The sequence below is a fragment of the Bactrocera neohumeralis genome, chromosome 2, assembly GCF_024586455.1.
Source record: "Bactrocera neohumeralis isolate Rockhampton chromosome 2, APGP_CSIRO_Bneo_wtdbg2-racon-allhic-juicebox.fasta_v2, whole genome shotgun sequence".
Taxonomy (NCBI): Eukaryota; Metazoa; Arthropoda; class Insecta; order Diptera; family Tephritidae; genus Bactrocera; species Bactrocera neohumeralis.
In genome coordinates this window covers 39,121,299-39,146,560 of record NC_065919.1, presented here as the reverse complement: position 1 = coordinate 39,146,560, position 25,262 = coordinate 39,121,299, and the positions used below count along the sequence as shown (strand labels likewise).

Genomic DNA, 25,262 nt, shown 5'->3' with positions numbered 1-25,262 from the left:
GGGAAGAAGTTGCACGGTGCAATATCAGACGAATACGGGGAGTGGTTAATGGTTAAAATGTGATTTTTTCTGAGCAATTTTTGGTCGTCAGTCAATTTGTGCGGAACAAACCGTGCACACACCTTTCGTTAGCCCAAATGTTCGGTCAAATTTGACAAATCGATGTTTTGGAGATGTTCAATTTTATTTCCATGAATTTCAATGATGATTTCGGCTGATTTTTGACGAACTCACGCACAGTTTCGATGGAATTTCCGTCGATCATGGATTTTGATTGGCCCATATGTTGATCGTCATTTATGTCCTCACGACTACTTTGAAAACGTTGAAACCACTCGTGCACTCTGCTACGAGATAGACAATCATCGCAATAAACTTGTTTCATCAATTGAAACGTTTCGGTAAAAGTTTTACCAATTTTAAAACAAAATTTAATGTTGGCTCTTTGTTAGAAGCTCATTTTCGCACCGATAACACATACATACTGACACTTAAAACACAATAACTTCACTTCTAATTTATGAAAAGTCATGAAATTCTCACTGGACAATCGATAAAGATAGCAGATTCTAACGCACCAGTCGACATTTAGATGGCGCCAACAGGGGATGCTAGATTCAAAAAGTCCAGTTTACTTTGGAAAGCACTTTGTATGCATGTAAAGAGGTGGTGTAAAGAGACTGGTTGATTGGACTGCAGACAAGCACCTAAAGTATGTGTGAATTATAAATTGCAACGCGCAAGCAATTAATTGTGAACTGCGAATTATGCAGAAAGATGCAACGTAAAAAAGTCTCAAAAGGTTTTCCCACACTGAAAAGTGTTGCACTTTCTGTGGTGGCAATTTCAACTGTAAACAAACAAGGCAGAAGCGCAAATATTTATTTACAGACGCGCACCGCCGTCGACCTGCGGTAATAAAGTGAAAATCGTAAATATAATGGCTCCTCGTGTGTGGTTTAACCACATGCATATTTATACCTATAAGTGTGCGAATATGTGAGTAATGCTGCTGAACCGCAAGCAACGACATTAAGGAAAATTTCAATTTTCACTGTGGAAATCAGTGTTGGGAATTGGGTTTCCTGAATGTTAGACTTGCTGCATGCTTTGATGTTTACTCTACGGATATACATACATATGTATGTACATGCTTATGTGCATGGATAAGGTGGAAAGTGTGGTGCATGTTAGGTTTGTGGCAAGTGCTAGGAAGATGTCGTTCGCTGCCTAACTTGGTCAAAGACGTCGGCCAAGTAGAAGCGCTTAACCGCATTTGAATGTGTGTATATGTGTGTTTGCGACTATTTAAGCGTTAATAGATTAACAAAAACAAAGAAGTTTATGAAACTAAAGCCTACTCCAGCAATTCGCTGCCTCCGTCTTGATTTATTTGCTGCAAGTTGCAAAGTGCGACACACGCAAACAACAGCAACAACCAGTGCGAACGGCTATAACATCTCATTCCTTGCACTTGAAAAGTCAAGTTTGTGCATTTGTTGTTGTTCTCTTTTTCAAATTTGAACCCGTTGGTATTTTGCTTGCAACATGCTGTCTGCTTGCTTCTTTTGGCATATCACTCATTCATTTAACTAACTGGGATTCTACAACTAAGCCACCGATCGGGTTTTCTAACAACTACAACCAGCAGCCTGATCCCGCTCAGCAGCAGCAACAACAGTTAGGTTAACTGCGAAGTGCAGCAATCCAAGCTGCCTCGAAGACGTCGCTTGCCGCCTGTACGTTAGTAGTGCATATAAAATCTTAATCACGAGCATGAAATTCGCATTAGGTCTCTTGATATCATGACGATGTCATCGCATTCTAGCGCTCGTGCAGTGTCAATGTGATTTCAAAATAAAATAGCAAAATAATTTAAGGTGCAAGTGTGCAAGTTTATACTCTACTATCAAAAGGACTAACAGCTGAAGGATTAAAAGTGCTCATGTAATAAGGATATCATTCGTTTCGCTTGCGCTAATTAACTGTTCGTCATTCTCTTTCGAACATTACGACTTTTTGTAACTTTAGAGTACTTTTTTTGAGTTGTCCTGCAACGCATGCGCTTGTTATCCTGTGTAATTAAACACATATGTAGCGGTTAAAGTGCAGTAGTGCGGTTAATTTGAGAGTGTGTGTGTGTGCGTTAAGTCGGGAATAGTGAGCTATATAAATTTGTATACTACAGAATATTCAAAAGCAAAGTGTATTGTGCTGCTGGTTACTCGCTTCAATAGATCCTAAAACAGAAGCGGTAAAAACTGTTTGACACGAGTGCAAAATGAAAGCGCTAATATCGTTCGGTGTAATAACACTTCTAGCCTTCGCTTCTGTGCAAGCTACTCCCGCCATCAGTTCCAGTGAAAACGCGGTAATTATTCAGTTTACTTAATAAGAAAAAATACCGTTTATGAAGATCCTTATCTTGATTTTGATCTGTAAGTTTGTATGGTAGCTTTATGCTATAGTGGTCCAATCTGAACAATTTGTTCGGAGATTGTAACTTGGACAATAATCTTTGCTAAATCGTGAAGAAGAACTTAAATGTGATCGATGAGTGTATATGACAGCTATATTCTGTAGTGGTCCAATATCGGCATTTCCGTCAAATGAGCAGCCACTTGTTTAGGAAAAGACGTGTGCAAAATTTCAGATCATCACCCAAAAATACTGTCATAAGAACTTTGTAGCAAATATAAAATGGACTGTTTAGAGAATAAGAAGAATTTGACGTTTCGGGCTTGAGAATATTTTTACAAATAAATAATTGAACTTTAATATGATACAATATTTAATAAAATGACGATTTACACACCTACACATACACTTATGGCAACGTTTTTTCCAATCCTCGAAAAAGTTGTTAAAGTCAATTTCCGGAATAATCTTCTCGTTTAATATCTTCAATTGACTTAAAACGGTTTCCCGGGAGCGATCGTTTGAGTAAACTAAGTAAATAGCACACCCGGATAAATGAAGAAAAATTGATTTTTGACTTGCGTTGACGAGGTTTTTTCGACTCTAGCTCATTTTTGTCACGATATTCTGTTCGCAGGTCGTAAACATAGATCCAAGACTTATGACCAGTAATAATATGTTTCATGACATCCTGGTAGTCAGAAAACATTCTTTCACAGACGTTAATGCGACGCTGTTTCTCGAAAAAATTTAGATATTTTGGAGGAAATCGTGTTTTCACTTTCCTAAGACCCAAATGATCTTTCAAAACGACTTTCACTGATCCTAATGCCAGAAAGATTTCTGACTGTTAATCGTCGATTTTAAAGTACAATTCCTTTATTTTATTGACGTGTTGATCATCAGTAGATGTTGAAAGACGTTCTAGACATGGTTCTTCGCCACCGCGTCCTTGATCCTTTTTGAATATTGGTACCAACCCAAAACACTTGCTCGTGAAAAGGAATTATCACCGAAGGCCTTTTTCAACGTTCCAAACGTTTCGGCACCAGAAATTTGATCCGTATACAAAATTTAATGGAACTTCTTTGTTGAATAATTTTACTCATCGTAAAAATCGCCGAATACACTTTATGTACTTCAGAAAGATAAGCGTGTACTAAACACTAATGAGTATTTTGATGTGACATTTGGCACAGATGCCACTGACAGCCATACCAACCTTAAAAAGAATATTTCGACGAATAAGTTATCGCGAGAAATTGAAATTAAAAAGCCTTACTATTTTTTGCCCACAGTACTATACATTGTTGTTTCAGTTATTCATTGGAAGTCGAAGGGCGTGAAAACACTTTTTGATAAATAATACGCATACACTCGGATCAATCCTATAGATGTTTTGTATCTGGTTTAAAATTTCCAGGATTTTAAAAGCCGGTTTTTATAATAAATTCTGACGTTAGAATTTTTATTGGACTCTTTTCGGTTATTTTAACGTTGTATCAGTTTTAATCTTCCCGAAACTGTCTAGACTTCACAGAATGAGATAAAATCGATGGGATAAAAAAATTGATGAAATTGGATAGTGTGACCCAAGACCGATGAGAGTAAATAAAAGTTTTGGTATTGTTTTCTTATGTATGATTACTATTATAATGTATAATACTTGGGGTACTCACAACGTGTCATAAAGCATCGTAAAATCATAAATTTTTATACTAGTTTAAAAAATTTGTTGTTGGCTTGAATACTAAAATAAGTTTACGCAATTACAACTCTGAACGCTATGTTTTCGAATCGTTATAATTTATAACTTTATGAGTCTATGTGAAACCCCAAACTATATGAAACGAAACTCAATCAAAACAAAAAAAAAAGAATAAGAATACATTCTTACTCAATGAAATTCTTGATTTTTCCCTTACCAGTGGTAAGAACGTATAATCACTTCACTGAAATTTAACATTGGTCCTTCGTACCGGATTTAGTGCTCGGAAAAATTAAAACGTCCTGCATTTACAAAACAGGCAATACAAAAAGACTTGTATCAATAAAATACAGGCAATTTGGAAATTCCTATATTTATCAAACAGACGATAAAAATAAAAGTTATTCATACAGGCTATATACTTGTACCATGCCCTGCTTTAAATAAAAATAAGATAGATAAAAAAGACAGATACAATCAACTGTGATCGTAAAGTCTCACTTCTTAAAACGAGTATTGAAAAAAGTATTGAAAATTCCAAAGAGAAATCGCTATTTTAAGTTGTTAGATAGATGTCAATGGGTTAGTTTATACTGGCCGGCACGCCATACATAGATCTTCTATTGGTCCTTAGTAATGCCAGTTGGAGGTTCAGTTTAATTTGAACTGAAGTATTCGTTATACAAGATATCAACATTTTTTGGAAACTTTAGATAATAGATAGCAAGTGTTGCAGCTCACTCATGCCATTATTTCTGTATTTACTTATGCCTAACCGGCTCGCATGTGATGCCAGCATCTCATCAGCTATTTCGTTACCCAGAATTACTTTGTAGCCTGGAACCCAGTAAAGATACTTTAATGCGCTGGAAGTTGGAAGGGTTGCCTGAAATCCAGCTCTGAACAATAAATTACGGCTCCCACTCAGTTTGGGTGCTTTCCTTGCAATTTTTTCAGAAGCAACAAGGGACCACAAGAGTGGTGACAGTGCACCCCCTGAGGAGTTCCAATTGCGCTAATATGAGCAATGTGACTTCGTTCCATTCCGCGTTGATCTTTCTGCAGCTCAGAAAAGTTTTTATCCATGCGCTCTATCCGGGCTACATCCAGACTTTCAACAAATGTGTTATACATTGTTGAATGTTCCACTTAAGTCAAGAAAGACGCCCACAGAATATTCCTTATGCTATAGAGCTTTTCTGTCTTTAGGGTTAGCGAGTGAAGAGTAGTCTCCGTTGATCTATCCTTCGTATAAGCGTGCTGGGTTTCTGCTATGTTAGCTCAGAGAAGCTTGTCTGTCTAATGAGGTTAGACTTATTAATTTATATTCTCTCTAGTAAAAACGGACTTCTTTTCCCGCTTTCCGTTTTTCACCAAAGTGGTCTCGATCCACGTTTTGCAAGTGCAGGATTGCACGAGATGTAATACGCCTTTTTGAGTAAATTAGTCACATCGTGCAATTTTCACACCAGCTCTTATAAAGCTTTCTCATGCCATTTATGTGGTAAAATTTAATGTTTATGGCGCATTTAGTTACTGATTTATCGCTCTTTTAATAGTTTTGAACAGTACCGATATGTATATATGGGGAGTGAGCGAGTGAGTTCGATTTCATCCATTTTCACACTGTCGATAGAAGTTCTTATAAGATTTGCGCTCAGCTAAATTGGTTGTTGTAGCTTAAGTGTTTCCAGTACAGATGAAACTTTGCACTAATAATGTTTTTAGTGTGTGCCACTTTATGCCAAAAATTGTTGAAATTCAACAAAAACTGTTCAAGCCTCTAGGTACCGAATATTTGGATCCCGGTACCTATAGTTGACTTTTGATCGAAAATATCGGTCAATGTGTGTGATGATGTCTGTATGTCACAAATGAATTGAATCGGACCAATACTTCCCTTAGACCCCATATACTTAATATAAAGATTTTCGGCTTTGTACCGCATTTATCGACCAATATGTGAGTTATCCCAATGAAAATAAAAGAGCGTATTTTACTCATAACAGTGTATCTTTGTGCCTTAAATAGATAAATTTAGCCCCTATATAACTAATATCAGGATTTCCAACATCCGGCTGATTTTAATCTATGTATATTATTGGTTCAACACCTTAAAGTATTTCCCTGGCTTTGAGACAAGTTTCAAGAGTATAAAATGTTCGGTTGCACCTGAACTTGGCCCTTCCTTACTTGTTATAAATATGACCCTATATCTATCTTCAGTTTTAGGTGAAACGAACAACCGTTAGGAGAACAAAACTATAATATACATATAGGACTGATTTTTTTCCGCTGCGACTGTACTTCCGAGCGTGCGCGCACCGACTGGCTTTGGTAGAGGTTCTCTCCGAGCACCTGGAGAGTAGGGACAAACATTTTCGCGCCACGTGTTTCTATGAGTGGTGCAAGTCGAAAATGCAGCGTTCGTTAGAGCAGCGGTACGCGATTAAATTCTGTGTGAAACTCGGTAAATCTGCGACGGACACGTTTGATATGATGTTGCTTTACACCAGGCCTTTTTGGAGGGCCGCTGATGAAGACCGGAAGAATGAGCAAGTGAGAAAACGATGCCCATCGTCTTTTTTGACATCAAAGGCATAGTCCACCGTGAATTCGTTCCTCTCGGACAAACCGTCAGCGCCAAGTTTGTCCTCAAGAGACTCAAATGAATGATCAATCGGATCCGACAAGACATCGCAGCCGATTGGAAGTTGCACCACGACAACGCTCCGCCTTTCTTGTGAACAGCTACCTAACGAATCGAGATAATAATCTTTCAGCAAAGTTAGTAATTCAAGCTACTATGAATCGGTTTCACACCACCTTTACTCTAATAGAAAATGCGCATCTTTAGGACTCTGATTTGCGAGCTTACAAAATCCAACTCGTGCGAAAAATCCGAACGACCATCAAGTGCGTCGCAAGTTTGAAAAATGGGCCTCCGATCCCGATTTTCACAAGAAAATTTTGTTCAGCGATGAAGATCACTTTTGGTTGAATAAATACGTTAATAAACAAAATTGTGTCATTTGCAGTGATGATACTTTATAAGCGGTTACATCCCCAAAAAGTCACTGTTTGGTGAGCTTCATGGGCAAAGGGAATCAATCACATTAATTTATACGCATTTTATTTCTTCCTAAACACTTCATGTGCAAAAAAAACGCTATATTAATATGGAAGGAGTAAATTTTGAAGGAATCAAGTTTTTGAAATCACTTTCAAGTCATTAACACTATTTCCTATTTTCAGTTTTTTCTGATTCCGTTTTGTTCTAAATTATGAGTCCTCATCAGAACTCTTGAGTTCTGAACACTTGTGAATTTTGAATATAATTAATTATAAAATATTATTTTTGTGGTGTAATATGTTATTAATACCTTTTTCGTATAGGTATTATGAGATAGCACTTTTCAATCTTACCTCGAGCGAATACATATTTTTATATCACTTTTTTTAATTCACCAACAGATTCCCATTGTGAATCGTAACCAACTGGAAGAAGGGTTCCTGCGTAAACTCAACATAAAATGTAGTCAGAGGGATAATCATTCGTGTATGATGCTCAAATTGATTGTGTACATGAATCGAATATTTAAAAAATCTTCAATCGATATCAATGAGAATCTAAGGGTTTCGCAAAATAGGTAAGTATTAAGTAGATGCAACCCCAAATTGTCTAAGTGAAATCATTTCGGTGGATAAATGTCGAAATCAAAATCCAACAAACGTAACAATATAATGCCTTGCTTGTTAAACATTGACACGAACACAAGAATACCAAGGCACTGTTTCAAATTCATTTCAAATTTCTCAATTGCAGAGATATTGACTCCATCCCGGATGACCCCGATGATGATTTAATGCTGGCACGTTCCATTGAATCAGATGATGAGACGCTAGGTCTGCTGGTGGCTGGAAAAATTTGGAAATTCATACGATCACGTACGCTGCGCTATAAATTTTCCGACAATGCAGACTTCGTGCTCACCACCGAACCCAAAGGCAATTTAAACTTTGGCGTATCGGTGAGCCCGGTTGAGACGTTCGAGGAGGGACGTGGCAAGATGAAAAACATGGGCCCAATGTTGATGGTAATGATGGCGAAGGCGGGCATGGTGGGTGCTATAATGCTCAAGGGCTTATTCCTGCTAGCGGGCAAAGCGTTAATTGTCTCCAAAATTGCACTGCTGCTGTCGGTGATAATCGCATTAAAGAAATTACTGTCTCAGAAAAAGCACATCGTTGAAATACCACATCACGACACCTACAGTTCGGGTTGGGCGAGAGCTTTGAACGGCTTCATAGAGGGCATGGCCGAAGTGCCGGCGCAAATAATCGCACAGGAAGCACAGGATATGGCATACAACGGACAAATGCCCAAAGAGGAAGTGCACTAAGCATACGCTAGATAGTCAATACTTAATTTATGTGGTACAAACGATTACTTATGAACATATGTATAAGTACAATCGAATAAGAATATTTAAAGATGGAAGGAAAGGCGTAAGCAAAAAAGAAAAATAAATATATAAAAACTTAAAAAATATTAATTGAAAAGCAGCTGCAGAAAAACTGCAATAAAATGTAAAAATCCAAAGCCAATAACTTCAGCTGAGCAAGTTCAGTCGGTTCTGTTGGGTAAGACTACGAACACAAACAAACCAATATTGTAGACTTTTATTCGGGCTTTTAATAAAAGGTATCTATTAAATATTTATTTTACCAACAAAATATATTACTTTCTGGAATAAATGGAAAATAATTATATGTAACGGTGCTTTTATACATCTAACTGTTTTATCTACTACAATTATATGTTTATATATGATATTAGAACCCCGTTATTTAAATTCCTTTCCCGACTATCGCTTTATATAAGAGAGAAAATTTGTATAAATATTGTTTTGTTTTTGTAATGTAATATTTATTTTATTATTTATTGTACAATAATTTATTAAAATCAAAAATGAAAATAAAACGAATGAAGCTTTCAACATTGCTTTATTGTTCACTTTCTTTAGTTAATCTAAACATTCGTAAACAAATTAAAAATCGAAAGGTTTAACAACTCCAGGGTAAGAAATACTTTTCATAAATAACAACAAATACAAAAACGTAATCTCTTTCGAGGGCTATTTTTCCCATCGAACTGGCAACACAGGGCAGATTACTTATCCTACAAGTACTTATTTTTAGAATTCGTTTCAGTTGCTTTAACGTATGTAAGGCTAATCTTAAGATTAAAAAGTTTTTTTTTTGTTTTTTTTTTAGATTTTGTAGCATTTCTTGCTAAACTGCATTTATTTAGTATAACTTGTTCTGTAATATAAAAAGAACTAATTTTTGACGCATGTGTGTCCAACAGTTTTCTGTATTAGCATTTAGTTTAAATCTTTTAGAAAGACGCATACTTGTATATTATGATTATTATTTTTTTTTTGTATTTTCAGCACATTTTTATATGATTGCTTTAAAAATCTACGGTAAATAAATTACAAATATAACTTGTAATTACAATCTAAAAAGACATAACAAACAGGAGTTGCAGATAACTTAAGAGTGGCGTGATTCAGGCAGCAGATCGTTGTTTTTATGCGCGGTAATACGGATGGTGCGGTTGTACATAGTTGTAAACTAGCGGCCGTCTGACACCCACTCCCATTGCAGCTGCTGGAAAAGATTTTAAAATATTAAAAATAAAAATCAATACTTTTTTCTTTGAAAGTAAGAAATTTGAATACTATTTAGTGACAAAGGGTGTGCCAAAATTGAGATTTTAATATTAATTTAAAGTTTTATTAAAAGCTTGGCGGCTGCAGTTCGAAAATTGTATACAAAATATGGACGTAATAGTGCTTCATTTCGTCAACTGTGAAGATTAATTGAAATGCCGGCAAATTTAGATATTGCATTCACCGAACATTTTATACACTCGCAGTTCCAAAAAATCAATAGCGGGGAAAACTCTTTATATTGCGAGACTAAAAAAATACATTCGTTATTCGACAGAAGACTGAATGGATCATAACTTTACTCAATTATGCTAAGGTATATTACATATTGAAGAATGTATACTGTATAAAGCCAACCGGAAGTTTGAAAGTCTTTTATTATATATCGAGAAGCTTGTTAGTATATTGTTTCGATTTTATTGCGTTTTGGTAAGAAGACTTTTCATTAATGCAAATAGATGCTTTCTGTGTTTCATTAAGATACCTTTAAAATTTATCAATACACAAGGTATAAAATTAAGCGGATTTTTGAAAACCTTTATACTAGGTATATGGGGTCAAATCGGTTTTATCTAGTTTTGACACATGCTGTTATCTTAAAAGTATTATCTTCAAATCAATATCAATAGACCCCACAGATTGGCCGATATTTTATGTGTTTCAAAAGTTACAATCCGACATTATTTATATGTATGTATGTGCGTGTGATGGAATACTTAAAAGGGACTATTCTTGAAAAGTTAGAATTCTACAATGTCAAACACTCTCTATTAAAAAAAAATTAAATTTAATACTGTTTGGTGTCTTGATTTTCTGTGTACCGAACCGAACTTTACATGATGTCTAAAAATACGCATACCAAGTTTCGTTAATATATCTATGGTTTTCATCAATATATAGCGTACATGGAAGAAGAGACAAAAGAAAAGAAATTCCTCATATCACATGTACGTCTCTTTATATTAAAAAGAAAATACATATCCTCTAATTCAATATAAGGGACATGGTTTATGGAAGGGCTTTTTTATTATGTTAACTTAAATTTCTCTTCTTCCTCGACCGATTTTACAATATATATACCATGTACATACATATGCAAATTTGGCTGGTTAACTTTACGAAAGATTATGGGCACTGTCTGCTTTCATATTCAGTTGCATGCCCAAAAACTCGAACGTATCTTTAATATTCTCCTCCTCATTGAATATATCATCATCGCCTAATTCCACTTCCTCCTGTTCTTCTTCTTCGTTTGCGGCCGCTGCTGCAGCCAAAGCCACTTTTACAGCTATTTGTTCGTCATTGTGTCGGCTCCAATTTTGGTTGCGCATCAAAAATTCATTGTAACGAGTTGGCTTAAACGGATGCCCGTAAAATGTACGCTTAAATGGACTATTAACGGAACGTAATGGCATTCGCCAGCCAACTGGGATTTGTAATTGAACGCAACCGACAGGTAGGAGAATACACATATTGTCAAGGTCGGCCTCTAAAGGTTGCCCCGCCAAGTATACTCACTCTTTCCCAACCAGGAGTCCTCGCGCTTTACTTTTGGTCCCAGATGTACCGCATTCAGCGCAGCCAACACCTGTGTACTGTTTTGCATATCGGCAATATTGTGATGTAAACTGCTTTCAGCAGCGAGATTTTCGATACCTGAGTGCCCGACGCCGTGGTGTTGCATGGGGGCAGCGGCTAATTGCAATGCGGCAGGATACATTTCACCACCCGACGCCATTTCGGGATGCATGCCATAATCCATGCTGTATGGCATCATGTAGGGTGTGTGTTCAGGGAATTGATACATCATTCTGCGTTAGAGTGAATAGAATTTAATTAGATTTCTGCGAACCCAATAGCCAAATTTGTGTGTGGCGCTGTACAATTATATGGAATTGAGGGTGGGGTACTCACTTTTCCGAGGCATTATCCATTAGCTTTTTCACAATAACCATTGCCGCTACAATAAATGCCAATTTGGAGACGGCTAATGCTTTGAGTGTCAGCAAACCGACTGCTTTTGCAGCTACCATGGTCCATCCAAAAGTGGTTGCGGCCAAATACATTGGTATGTACATTTGAAATTGCTTTTTGTCCTTTTCCTGTTTCTGTTTGCGGAACCGCCCACGAAGACCACCGCCACCGCCATTACCTCCACCACCAATCAGACCCCCACCACCGTTGCCACCGCCAATACCTGAACCTAAACTGCTAAGAAGACCTTCTCCACCCCCTCCACCACCGCCGCCTAGGCCACCACCGCCAAGTCCACCTCGACCTGGAAAAAAATCAAATTTAAAAGTAAATTCAGAAAATAAAGAATCTTATTTAATATTTTTACCGTACCACTTAACAGCTAAGTAAATGTAACCTCGACTAAAACTGATTTAGCAGAGTATTATAGTTTTTTCACCTAACGGTTGTCAGGGTTACATTTATATATATATGCTCAGGATGTTGAGAAAAGTTGAAATCCGGGTGACTTTCTGTCTGTCCGTCAATGCAAGCTGTAACTTGAGTAAAAATTTAGATATCTTTGATGAAAGTTGGCATGCGAGTTTCTTAGTAAAAACAAGAAAAAACGTTAACTTCGGCTGCACCGAAGCTAATATACCCTTCACAGATTACATTCGTGCCTTAGAAAATAATCCGTACCAAATTTGGTGAAGAAACATTGACAAATGTGAAAGTTTTCCATACAAGAACTTGATTCCGATCGTTCAGTTTATATGGCAGCTATATGTTATAGTGGTCCGATTTCGGCCGTTCCGACAAATGAGCAGCTTCTTGAAGATAAAATGACGTTTACAAAATTTCAAAAGGATATCTTAAAAACTGAGGGACTAGTTCGTATATATACAGACAGATGGACGGACAGACGGACAGACAGACAGACGGACATGACTAAATCGACTCAGCTCAACATACTGATCATTTATATATTTATAGGGTCTCCGACGCTTCCTTCTGGGTGTTACAAACTTCGTGACAAACTTAATATACCCTGTTCAGGGTATAAAAATTACGCGTTCGTAGATAGGCGCCCACAAAATGCCATTTACCGCAAATCTATAAAGTGCCATAACTAAGCACTAAATTAAGATATAAAACTGTATTAAAACTGTACTAAAGCTAGAACAACCAAATTTGCTTAACCTAATTACGTCAGAGACATTCAATTTTACCTCCGAGATGATAGGAGAGGGCTTTACGGGAGCCAGCGTGGTACCATTTAGTATGCAGCATTCTTCTGATATTCCTATGTATATCACGATGCGAAAATGGGCGAAATCAGACCACAACCACGCCTACTTACCATATCACACAAAGTTAAATTCCACTTGATTTTTTCACTTTCCAGAACACAAATCAAGCAGTAATTAATAGAACGGAATAATAATTTCCTTACACAAGGGCACCTTTTGATCAAAAATTGTCCAAATCCAACCAAAACTGTTCAAGACGCTAGGTTTCGAATATGTGGACCCCAGTATCTATAGTTGACTTTTGACCGAAAATATTGTTCAATGTGTGAGATATGCAATTGAAATTCAGACATAATCTTTTTCTGACAATAGTTATTCTGTGTATCAAAAACCCACATATACCTAAAATAAAGATTTTCGAACTTCCAGTTGACTTTTTGCTGGATTGTATCGCCCAATATTTGAGTTATCGGAATGAAAAGTACAGAACAAATTTTACTCGTAACAGTACAACATTATAACTATTGCCAAAATTTTCGAACATTTACTTGATTTTGTTCTAAATGATTGGTGATTTATGTAAGGTACCATTTTTTGAGTACATATGTGGCATATTAACAGTATGTGAAATGAGCAAAAATAGATTAAATCGAGTCGATACTACCCGCCCATTCCTATATGGCTACTACATATAATTTAATTTTTCTAACAAATCTTATGCCCAATATGTCGGTTAGTGTATGAGTTATATAGAATATGCTCCGATCCTCTGGTTGACATTTTACACCTTAACTTATTTCCCTGGCATTGATTCCTCCAAGTTGCAAGAGTATAAAATGTTCGGTTGCACCCGAACTTAGCCCTTCCTTACTTGTTGACTATATTTTCCACAAACATCAGTAGACGAAGTTAATCATATCGATAAAGTTTTGGTATCATATTTATTGAAACCCATAGTTAATTGAGTATCAGGATAGATATAAAGTAAGCAGATTGACATGGAGTATCGAATAACAGTATTTAAACTCAACGGTTGGAACGGAAATTGAATCAGGGTTAAGACAAGTTATTAACCGATCTAATCTACGTATAATTTTACGCAAACTTTAGTAAGAAAACTCAAGTGGTGCACATGTTATAAATTCAATAGGGAGGCGAAAATAAGTATATTTTCAATATGGGAGTTGATGAGATATATAATATGCAGTATATATGGCTTTCGTCCATTTTAACCATTTTTAATCAATATAAAAAAGTAAAGATTGAACAATTTTAACACGGCTTGTTACTAGGAGGTTCTTTTGAATTAAAATCACTTTACGTTTTATTCTTTATCCGAAATATAATATATATATTAGAAGAAGAAAACACGTTAACTGCGGTTGCACCGAAGCTATAAAACCCTTTACATATACAAATTATACCTTACAGGAACTTCGATCGTTCCGTTTGAATGGCAGCTATGTGCTATAGTGATCCGATCTGACCACTTTCCTCGCATTGCATTATATCCTTAGGCAATAATCGATTCCAAATTTCTTAAAGACATCTCATCAAATGATAAAGCTTTCCAGTCAAGCACAGGTATATGCTATACTAGTCTGATATCGCCGGTTCCGAGAAATGCGCAGCTTCTCGTATGCAAACTATATCTCTCCCTTTCTGACGTTTCCTTTTGGATGTTCCAAACAATTGAATGTACCGTGTCCAGGGTATAATTTGTTCGCGATTATTTATGATTAACATCAATAGTATAGTATGTGACGAAAATGATACAAAAATTTTTTTGCACATAACCATATGATGCTAAGCGAAATATTTTCGCTTAATTTAATTTGTATTCGAAGTGATACTCGTAGATATAACATACATAGTATAAACTCAACCATATTCGAAAACTAAACTTTGAAAACTTTGATAATATTTTTGAAAATTATCGCATTTTATATAATGGCGGTTAAATGGATGATGGTTATTAGCGAACACCTTCAACTAATGAAATGCAATGTTTTCATTAAGCTTGGGTGATATACAAGTATGTAGCCCTGAAATGGGTAGATTGAATAGATGTTGAGATTAGTGACATATAATTACTCTGGCTATCATGCTAAATTTTATTTAATATTAGAGGACCCATCCACGCTTTATTGTGGCTGATACTAAAATCAAATGAAACACGTGAATCACAGACAAGAACTGAATTCATTTGTTATAGAAGCAAACTACATCATATATAGATACATATTACATATTCTTACGGTAGATGGCGCTATTAACTTTAAACGTGATATTGTCGATATAAAATAACAGATACATACATACATAGATGGTACTACTAATACCATTTATATGATTTCTAGCCAGCCCCTAGCCCCTGCACCAAATTATTCATCGACTGATTACTGAGTCAGTCATGATCCATTCACTGCATATTTAGTTGCAGTTCTATTCTCCCATTCCCAATATTTAGCAATTTTATTATTTTTGAGAAAGGATCAGATTTGAAATTGTACGCTTATACTTCATCGTTTCCGTATAAATATTGCACTGCTCTGTGCAATGCTTCGAAGATATTTCGGTATATCTCAAATTACAACATACCTTTTTATCAACACTGCAGTTATTCCGTTCATTTTTTATGTTAGATGTGTTTTGTTATGAAAGTATTTGCGACCTTCGCCCATAATCTAGTAAATTAGCCGCAATGCCTTAACGACGAAAATGTCAATTTTTGTTGTGATATTAAAAATATCTGACGGAGCATTTCTTTCTTTTTTTGAAGTAATAAATTTTTTTAAATGATTCGTACATGAATTTTGAATCATAAACATGACTTCAAGAAAATTTGGTATTTATGAATTGCATTGAATTTTAACACAAATAGATTAAAAAAAAAAAGTAACCTAAGTCCTTACCCTGGTTCTAAGCTACCTCCCCACTAACTTTCAGCCAAATCGTTTCAGCCGTTCCTGAGTTGTAAATGGTGTAACTAACACGATTTTCTTTTATATACATACATACATATATATATTTTGTCATTTTAATTAAATTTTTTATGATTAATATTTATACCCCAAACAGGGTATATTAAGTTTTATCATGTTTGTAACACTCTAAAGGAAACCCTATAAAATATATGTTTATCATTTATAATAGATCAGTCTGTACACGTTCTTTACTCTCCAAGAAGCTGTTAATTTTTCGGAACTGCCGACATTGGACCACAATAGCATATAGTTGCCATACAAACAGAACGGTCAAACTCAATCTTTTCTGTATGGATTATACTTGTAATCTAAGGCAATGATACAATCACCAAACAAATTTAACAAATCGAACGGACACCGATTATAATCTAAATCTCCGAATAAATTGTTCAGATCGAAAACCTATGGCATATAGTTGTCATACGAACTAAATCATCCGAATTAAGTTCTTATGGGGAACTTTTTTATTTCTGAAGAGTGTTATAGCTTTCGTGCAATCGAAGTTTATTTTTTTTAGTTAACTTAAAATTGTAAAATTTGTCAAATTAATGCTCACAAATTTTATCATGCGCTAGAGTTCTACGAAATCGTAAGCTAGCTTTAAATTTCCTTGGCTGAATACAAATTAGAATTTTCATTGTACTAAGTACATAATGGGAGATCTCGAAAATCATTTAAATACACACATTGGCATCTACCATGTGGAGGTAACAGCCGTACGAAGGCAGTTCGATAACAGTGTAAGTTCTGCATTCACCCAGCGTGTCCACAATACTTACGAAACAGTTTTGTTCACCTAACAGACGCTTATACTAGTACCATCGATGTAAATAAATATGTATTCAAAATAATATCATAAACTAATGAATATAGAATAAAGTGCCAACTTTAAAAATCAAGCGGTTTTACTGTGATTCAGGTTGAGCATTGGACAATGGGCGTGGCACTGACCACTCAACAAATACAGTAGTAATGTCAAAAAAAAAAATTTGTCTCAAAGTTTTGATGTTAAGTTCAGCTTTAATTAACGGAACGCATTACTGAATCAATGCTCATCGTAACAGAAATTAGATTAATAAATTGAAAAAAATGGGATATATGCACATCACACCACAGAGAAAATGGTGTATACAGTATGTAATATTTGAACAAACAAAAGGTGCGATGTTTAAAATGTAAAGAAAAATGCTGTGGAAGACCAAAAAGTTTTCAAATCAGACTAAAACATTTTAAGACCTCAGATACCGAATATGTGCATGAAAATTCCAATTGTGACTTTTTATCGAAAATCTCGGTCAATCTCTGAGATATATTATAGAAATTCGGGGAGAGTCCTTTGCTAAAATAGTAGTATGTCTATATTGTCAAAAAAGGATTGAGTCGTATTAACAATTTCTTTTGCCCCCATACAGGGTTTTTCCGGAAAGTAATAGGACTGATTATCTTCCGCCGCGACTGTACTTCGGAGCTTGCGTGCACCGACTGGATTCGGTAGAGAGCGTTCCTAGTTAACGAACGAGCAGAGACGTTTAATATGATTAAGCAGGCTTACCCAGATTTTGCTTTAGCGAGAAGTGGTATGTTTCGGTGGCAACAGGCCTTTTTGGAGGGCCGGGAAGAGTTCGCTTATGAAGACCGTTCTGCGAGACCTGCGGCTTTGACAAACACCGACAACGTGACTCTTGTGTGCAAAGTTTTGAACTCAGACCGCCGACTAAGTATTCGTTTAATTGTCTACGGAGCACTAGAACAAGCAAGGTGTGCGCGAAGATGGTCCCAAAAGTACTCACAGACGACCAGAAATTGCGGCGGGTGGAAGTGTGTCAAGAAAATTTTAACATGTATCAAAGGGACCCGCAATTTTTGAATAACGTAATCACAGATGACGAGTCATAAATCTTTGAGTATGATATGAGAAAAGGTCGGTGAAAGGCTAGCATTTTGAGACGACAGAAGGGATGCAAGCGCCATGCACCTCGGCTCTCAAGGCTATTCGGAGAATGCCTTCCGTGAGCCATCAATGCTTGGAAATCGTGCTGCATCGACGCGAAAGGAGCCTATTTAAGAAAGTTTTTAAAGAATTGCAACGATTGGTTCAATAAATTTTTTTAAATCGCCTTAGTCCTATTACTTTCCGGACAAACCTTGTATAGGTATCTAATAGAACGGTTTTCGAACTTCTAGTTGCTTTACATATATATATATATATATATGTCAGCAAATGTGTGAGTCATTTTATTAAAATTGAGGATGCATGTTTTTTTAATAACGGTACGTCTTTCTGCCTAAAATTTAAAAAATTTGGTGAAAACTTACCCCAGACTTTCTTAATAACCTAATGCACCTGAAGAAATTTCCTAGGTTCTTATGTACATATCTTATGATCCAGTCCATAGAAGTTTCATAGATACCACAACGGACATTTCGACCAACATAAACGCTGTATTGTCAAACGGAAAGTCTAAAAGGGTGTAAATCTTTCTATAGGGTATATTTCGGCTACAAGAAGGTCTGGACTGATTACATTCAGAAATATATAACCAGGAAATTTTATAAGTTATTCATGCATTGACCGACATTTTTGACTAAATAAAAGACTGCCTTTATTATGAAAATCATTATGTAGTAAGTGAATTTCAGGTAATTCGTGGATAGATTTCACAAGTAAGCTGTAGAATATTAAAACAAGTCAGGAAGTGCTAAGTTCGGGTGTAACCAAACATTTTATAAGTTACTCTTGCAACTTGTACGAATCAAAGCCCGTGAAATTCCTTCAGGTGCTGGAAAAACGTCTATTAAAAAATGTTGAGAAAAAGGTAAACATCCGTTAATTGATGAAATCGTGAATTAATTACAATACCATTAATTACATATCATTAACTTGGACTTAGTCTTATTGCTATATTTTAATTTCCATTTCCTCAATCTATGTTAAAAATCTTCGAATGAGATATTGTGTTTTTAAGTTGTTTGAAGAAGGTAAATATATTATACTGAGATGATGAGATAAACGTCAATCAGAGAATCGGATATTTGGATTATGAGGTTTAGACCAAAACATTGACTAATTCCGCTCCAATTAATATACCAGATACTAACAAAATGCTCCCAGGGTTTCATCAAAGTACCTCATTACAATCACCAATCATACGGAGTAAAGCTAACCGATATTCGAAAATACTGATATTTGTTATATAGAGGTTAGCCAAGTTTTCGCTCAAATTTATCTATTTTTGGCACAAAGATACACTGTTTTGAGTAATTGTCAATCTGTCAACTCTATTGAGATAATTCGCATATTGTCCGATATCTGCCATATAAAGCCACTCGGTAGTTCGAAAATATTTGTATTGAACAGCTTAGGTTGTATTTGGACATAAAGGCAAAATTTTACGTCGTAATAGTAATTACTTCTTCATTAGTGTACTGGTAAGTAAAAGAATCAAATGGAATTTCAAATTGTGTTATATGGTAAGTAGGCGTGGCTGTACGTCCGTTTTTCTGACCAGTTTTAATTCCGGTTTCGTTCAAGATGACAAGAAAAGTTAAGATCCGGGTGACTGTCTGTTTGGCCATCCATCCGTCCGTCCATGCAATCTGTAACTTGACTAAAAATTGAGATATATTGATGAAACTTGATATGCCACGCCCACAAAACGTCGTTAACCGAAAACCTATAAAGTGCTATAATTAAGTACTAAATTAAAATTAAAACTTTAATTTGGCACAGGTGATCGTAGTAGTAGTAAGTGGGCCTGGTCCCACCCTCAAATAGGTTTAATGTACATATCTTCTAAGCTACTAAGGCTGAGACAAACACAGTTGCTCAGCGTAAACATTATGACATAGCCTTACCGAGAATCTTAGAATGGAAGAAATCGGAGGATAACCCCGCTAACTCCCCATATAACGGTACTGTTCAAAACTACTAAATGCGCACTAAATCAATAAGTAATTATGCCATTTTACCTTTGGGTTGGTATGAAAGGGCTTTATAGGAGCCGGTGTGCAAATTGAACTATGGGCGTTGCACTGCCCACATTTTGGTGAAACCATATATCTCGGGACCCTACCGACCGATTACGACTTAATTGGGTACGTGGCAATCATCCTGTGTTCCTACGTCACAGTGTAAAAATGGGCGGAATCAGACTACAACTACTTGAATCATTCACTGTCCAGTACACAAATCAAGAAGTAATTACTATAATGGAATAAAATGTTGCGCTAATAATTCTTTCAAAGTACCATATGCCACCTTATGACTAATAATTGTCCACATCCAACCAAAACTGTGCAAGGTACCGAGTATATGGACTACATTATCCATCGTTGGCTTTTTACCGAAAATATTGAATCGGGTCAACACTTCCCTGAGCCCCCACATACCTAATATAAAAGTTTTTGAACATTCAGGTGACTTCATATTGGGTATATCGGCCAATGTTTAAGCTATCTCAACGAAAATTACAGGTCAAATCGACTCAATATTACCCAACTCCTATTATTACGTATAATGATTATGCCAAATTTGTAGGTCAGCGTACGAGTTATATAGATTATATGTATATATAAAACTACTGAGGTTCCGATCCTCTGGTTGACTTCTGACATCTTAGGGTATTTACCTGACGTTGATTCTTGCCAATTGCAAGAATATAAAATGTTCGGTTGCACCTGAACTTAGCCCTTTCTTACCTGTTTTAGTGCTTAGCACTTTATAGGTTTTCCATTAATGGCGTTTTGTGGGCTTGACAATATTCCTTTTTCGCCCATCTACGAAATTCTCCGTATTTTTTCGCGAAGGAACGTGTGTACCGAATTTCATGAAGATATCTTAATTTTTACAGCACGGACGAACGGATAGACAGACAGTCCTCCGGATTTCAATTTGTCTTATCTTGTTTTAATATAAAACTATAACAGAGTATTATATCAACGTGTTGCAAGAATGTAAAATCATTGGCCCGATTTTGAAACCTTGTTGCGATGTAAGAGAGAAATGTGGCTAATGTCTATATTTTAACTTTGTTAGGAGCTTACATAATATAATTAAAGATTAGGTATTCTACAAGCTCAATTTCGAAATTCAAAAGCAAATAATTTGATTTTGGGGGCTAACTTCGAAAAAGAAAGCAATTACTTTGTTAGTGAAGATTCAATCTCTCGAATAAGTTTCCAATACCCAGTCGAGTGTAACTAATATCATTTTTGTGCTTACACTTAACGATTAAATCTTTCCTGTGAATTGCAATTTACAGGAATATAAAACAATAATTATTTTGTTGCGCGCTTCCAAATATACTAAAAAATGCCTTACAATTGGCAAAACGTCCAAAAACAGATTCGACAGATTGTGACACAGGGATTGAAGAATAACATGATAAGAAAAATGTTTTTGAAATGCAAAAAATTAGCAAAAATCTCTGATCACAATTTCTTCCCAAAATGCCCACTTTATCAGAAAACTTCGTCTATTGTATTCTATTGTTCGTTTTGTCCTTCCATTATCAATAATTTTTAATTAAATTAAATAATTTATTTCAGCCATAAACGCTTTATAATTTTGTTGTTATATTTGTTGATATATATGTATATATATATAACTATAATGATTCCGTTAGAGGCACGTTAAAATTCTTTTAAGATTATTAGATGTTTGATCACTTTTTATGAAAAATGTTTAGTGTCATTATGATAAATTATTAGTATTATCATGTGGCATTGTTCTTCTTCCGTAAGGAACGTATCTTCGCACTTTTTAAATATGCAAAGCAATTAATCACTTAGTATTAGTAACCACTCTTTATTTACTCCTAAAACACTGCAACGCTACCTTGACTGCCGCTCGCCTTCTTCAGCAACGCAATTTCAATGTAATTCCCATCATCCTCTGCACGTTGCACGCTGAACACCATCGGCCCAACTGGTATACGTATAGCATTTCCACTAATAAAATCAACGAAACTCGAGATGCCTCGACCCGTTGCGGCACCACCCAATTTTTCTTTGTCCTTATCGCCCACTGGTGGCAACTTTACCAAATCCATGAAACCCAAGCTAATGGTCTCGCCGTGCCTGTAAGCTTGCAACATGTCAGTGCCTAGTGTATGGAGGCAACTGGCATTATTAGCACATTGCCAAGATATTTTTTCTGAAAAGTCCCTTTTCGCGCTGACATTTGACCTCTGCCGAGTAGGCTGTTGCTTTTTATAGCTTGGATCATTAGCCGCAATTGACTCGGCCTCCTCCGTCTCTGTCTCGCCTTCGCCAATGGCATTGGTATTGCCACTAGCAATCGATGATAGCGCACGCGAATGCAATGCCGATCGCACAACGGAGATTTGAACACACAGAACAAGCCACAAACAGAATACCCAAGCTGCGAGCGCCCGTTTATTCGAGTACGACATTCTGGCGATTTTTAATTTTTTTTTTTACCTACAATGCAAGTTCTCTATGATTATGTCGATATATGTGTGTTCTTATTTGATAGCTCAAGAGCACATCTATTATTTACACTGATCGTTAACGTAACGCAAATGTCCTTGACATTGGACTGCGCGGCTGCACATTCGCCACCACTTTTCACCACTCTTGCACCACTTTTCGGACAGTTTTCGAGTATAGACCAATAATTTCTGTAAGATATAAGAAATTAGGAATTATGACGATAGAACGCGAGCGCGAATGTATTTTGAGGTGAAACGCGATGTAGACTAAACACTCGACTGGGCATGCAACTCGGTTTTATTGTCTTTCTTTGCCAGCAAGGCCGTACAGATTTATCTGCCCCTGCCGCTATGTGCATAGGAACGTTTCGCATATGTATGTATATACATATGTACATATGTAGGTGTATGTAATTGTACATATATTAATTAGACAGTAATTTTGTTACCATTTTTCTTTGCTGCAATCTTCGCACTTATCATGTGTAATTTCTATGCTTTTAATATTCACTTACACCGCCTTGGCATCTGTGGCGCCTGTTGTTGTAAGCATATCGGCTAACACGTCGCAATTCGCAAGTATCAAATATAAGTGCGGCATGCAATATGGTGGTATGCAGCAAACAGCACTGGCAATCATGAGCATTCATCACATTAGCATTGGCTGCCACACCAATATGTAACAATATCCAATGCCAAGGTGTACCCCCTGCTGCGCGCCTCTGAATGTTGTCGGCTCTACCACGAACACCGTCACTTTCAGTCAGTCACACAACACCTACAAAATGCCACACGCACAGCACCACGTTCGTTACCGTGGCCTGTTCGATTGGCTGCCGCAGATTATTAGCTCTTTGCTGTGCAAATATGTAGCGAGTTGCATATTGTGCTTGTGGTGTTGCATGCGAGCAGTATTGCTGTGCGGCTTCGGTGCGTCAGCTTTGCGCTGCGCATTTTCTCCTTAATTCGTTTAAATAGCGGCAAGGAGGTAAATGTGCCTGCATCAAAACCGTAGATCATTAAGTTAAAAGGGGTAGCAGTTGAACGATAAGAAGTGGAGCTCAGGCGGGAGAATTAGAAACACAAAGTGGTAGGTGTAACAGAACATGTGTCGCCCATTTCTGTGCTCTGAATTAGAGAGATTCGGTTAGACAAGAGAAATCTCGCTTGTATGTATACTGGTATGAATCTGTCGTATAATGTATTTCTTTACAGATTTTTATGAAGCCAAATTGAATATCTAATTATTACTTCGATTTAGTTAATGATGCGTAATAACTTATACGTCGGTTTCCCCCGACGTGTACTTGGATAACGCGCATCCCCAGAGACAGCATCCGGTACGCACCGAAGATGCTACTGATGTAGCTGTGTCCATCCACTTTAGAGATGATTTTGCAGGAGGATCTGGGTTTGCAATCTTACAAAATCAAACTCGTGCAAGAGTGGAAGACGAACGACCATCAAGGGTGTCGCACTTTTGGTGAATGGTCAAAAAATGAGATAGCCACCGATACCGATTTTCACTATTTTGTTCATTCAGGTTGAATGGACCGTTTAATAAACAAAAATCTCGCATTTGAAGTGATAATAGTCCACAAGACGTTAGACGCTGTAACATCCTCAAAAAGTCACTGTTTGGTTTGCTCTGTTGAAAGAGGAAATGATTGGTCCATATTGCTTTAAAACTGAAGCCGGCCAGTCAATGGGGAATGCTATACAGCCATGACGTGAACGACATTTGACACTACATGCCTTACAACCAACGAAACATAACAATCAATTTATGGAAGGAAACTTTTAGGGAGAGCTTAAACTCGCGTCGTTAGCCAGTACATGTATGTATGTATATATACTTACATATATGGATTTATAAAAGTCAGTATAACAACATTTACTACGAATTTTTGCTTCATTTCAAATATACACATTTTTATCACATTTTTATTAAAACCACAAGATACCCTCTCCGCACCACTTTCAGTGAAAAGGGAAACCGCAATTATTGTTCACATCGTAGATTCAATGTCACCTGAGTAATGATGTTGCCAGAAAATTTATTAATTGAGAAATAAATTGAGAAGTGCAGAGAATTTAAAAATATCTATATATTTATATCTTCAATTTATAAAACACAAAAACGATCTCGTCTAATTGATTGGTGGATCGAAAAAGCACTAACGAATGTTTGAGACAATGATACCAATCTATCTAATATCGGCACTCCCGATTCGTTAAAACCACCTATTTTTATCTCAACGATGAATAGTAAGCACTCTAAAAGAAAACTTTGGTACTACGGTGGGGCCCCAATCACCCGGACAGAAGTGAAACACTTTAAGTTGAAATATTTAATTTTGAACTATATGGCATCTTGGCGTATCGTAAAGAAAATTCGAAACTCTAAATGTGCATACATCAGTGTGTGGTTTAAGTAATATCAACCAACATCAAAGCGGTGTCACTTCTAATGCAGATTTGTATATCTCTAACAGTACATGTGTGAATATACAAGTACGTTCACCATTTGCATGGTTTCTTTTATGAGTAGCCTTTATAATATGAGAGATATCTAAGCAAGTAACAGTTAAATGTTAGAAGCGATTTCTTTCGAATTAACTTTCAATTTCTACATTACTCTCTGAACATCGTTTGTGCCTCTAACTTCTTTATTAATTGGTCCACCATACATATACATATGTAGGTATATTATAATTTAGAATGTAACATAGTGAACGTTATTGCACCAAGAA

At 36.3% G+C, this 25,262-nt stretch overlaps 2 protein-coding genes across 4 annotated transcripts; one reads left to right on the top strand and one right to left on the bottom strand.

The window, feature by feature from the left end:
• The first annotated feature begins 1,813 nt into the window (after nt 1-1,813).
• On the top strand, nt 1,814-8,987 carry LOC126756447 (uncharacterized). Its single transcript, XM_050469519.1, has 3 exons — nt 1,814-2,371; nt 7,601-7,776; nt 7,953-8,987. The coding sequence occupies exons 1-3, from the start codon at nt 2,282-2,284 to the stop codon at nt 8,527-8,529; spliced, it is 843 nt and encodes a 280-aa protein (XP_050325476.1). The 5' UTR covers nt 1,814-2,281; the 3' UTR covers nt 8,530-8,987.
• Nucleotides 8,988-9,114: 127 nt separating this feature from the next.
• Nucleotides 9,115-22,788, bottom strand: LOC126756339 (uncharacterized). 3 transcript variants are annotated; one of them, XM_050469326.1, is made up of 5 exons: nt 21,894-22,788; nt 11,779-12,142; nt 11,383-11,675; nt 10,956-11,290; nt 9,738-9,802 (listed from the first exon to the last, which is right to left on the bottom strand). In XM_050469326.1, the coding sequence occupies exons 1-4, from the start codon at nt 22,468-22,470 to the stop codon at nt 10,980-10,982; spliced, it is 1,545 nt and encodes a 514-aa protein (XP_050325283.1). In that variant the 5' UTR covers nt 22,471-22,788; the 3' UTR covers nt 9,738-9,802; nt 10,956-10,979. The 3 variants fall into 3 exon arrangements, with proteins under 3 accessions (XP_050325292.1, XP_050325303.1, XP_050325283.1); XM_050469335.1 differs by lacking the exon at nt 10,956-11,290 and having other exon boundaries at nt 9,115-9,802; XM_050469346.1 differs by lacking the exon at nt 10,956-11,290 and having other exon boundaries at nt 9,115-9,799.
• Between the last annotated feature and the right edge of the window lie 2,474 nt (nt 22,789-25,262).

Coding starts and splice junctions, on each gene's coding strand:
- LOC126756447 (XM_050469519.1), top strand. CDS start 2,282: ATGAAAGCGCTAATATCGTTCGGTGTAATAACACTTCTAGCCTTCGCT. Junction 2,372..7,600: donor TCAGTTCCAGTGAAAACGCG/GTAATTATTCAG, acceptor ATTCACCAACAG/ATTCCCATTGTGAATCGTAA. Junction 7,777..7,952: donor CTAAGGGTTTCGCAAAATAG/GTAAGTATTAAG, acceptor TCTCAATTGCAG/AGATATTGACTCCATCCCGG.
- LOC126756339 (XM_050469326.1), bottom strand. CDS start 22,470: ATGTCGTACTCGAATAAACGGGCGCTCGCAGCTTGGGTATTCTGTTTG. Junction 12,143..21,893: donor GAAGGCGAGCGGCAGTCAAG/GTAGCGTTGCAG, acceptor ATTTTTTTCCAG/GTCGAGGTGGACTTGGCGGT. Junction 11,676..11,778: donor ATGGATAATGCCTCGGAAAA/GTGAGTACCCCA, acceptor ACTCTAACGCAG/AATGATGTATCAATTCCCTG.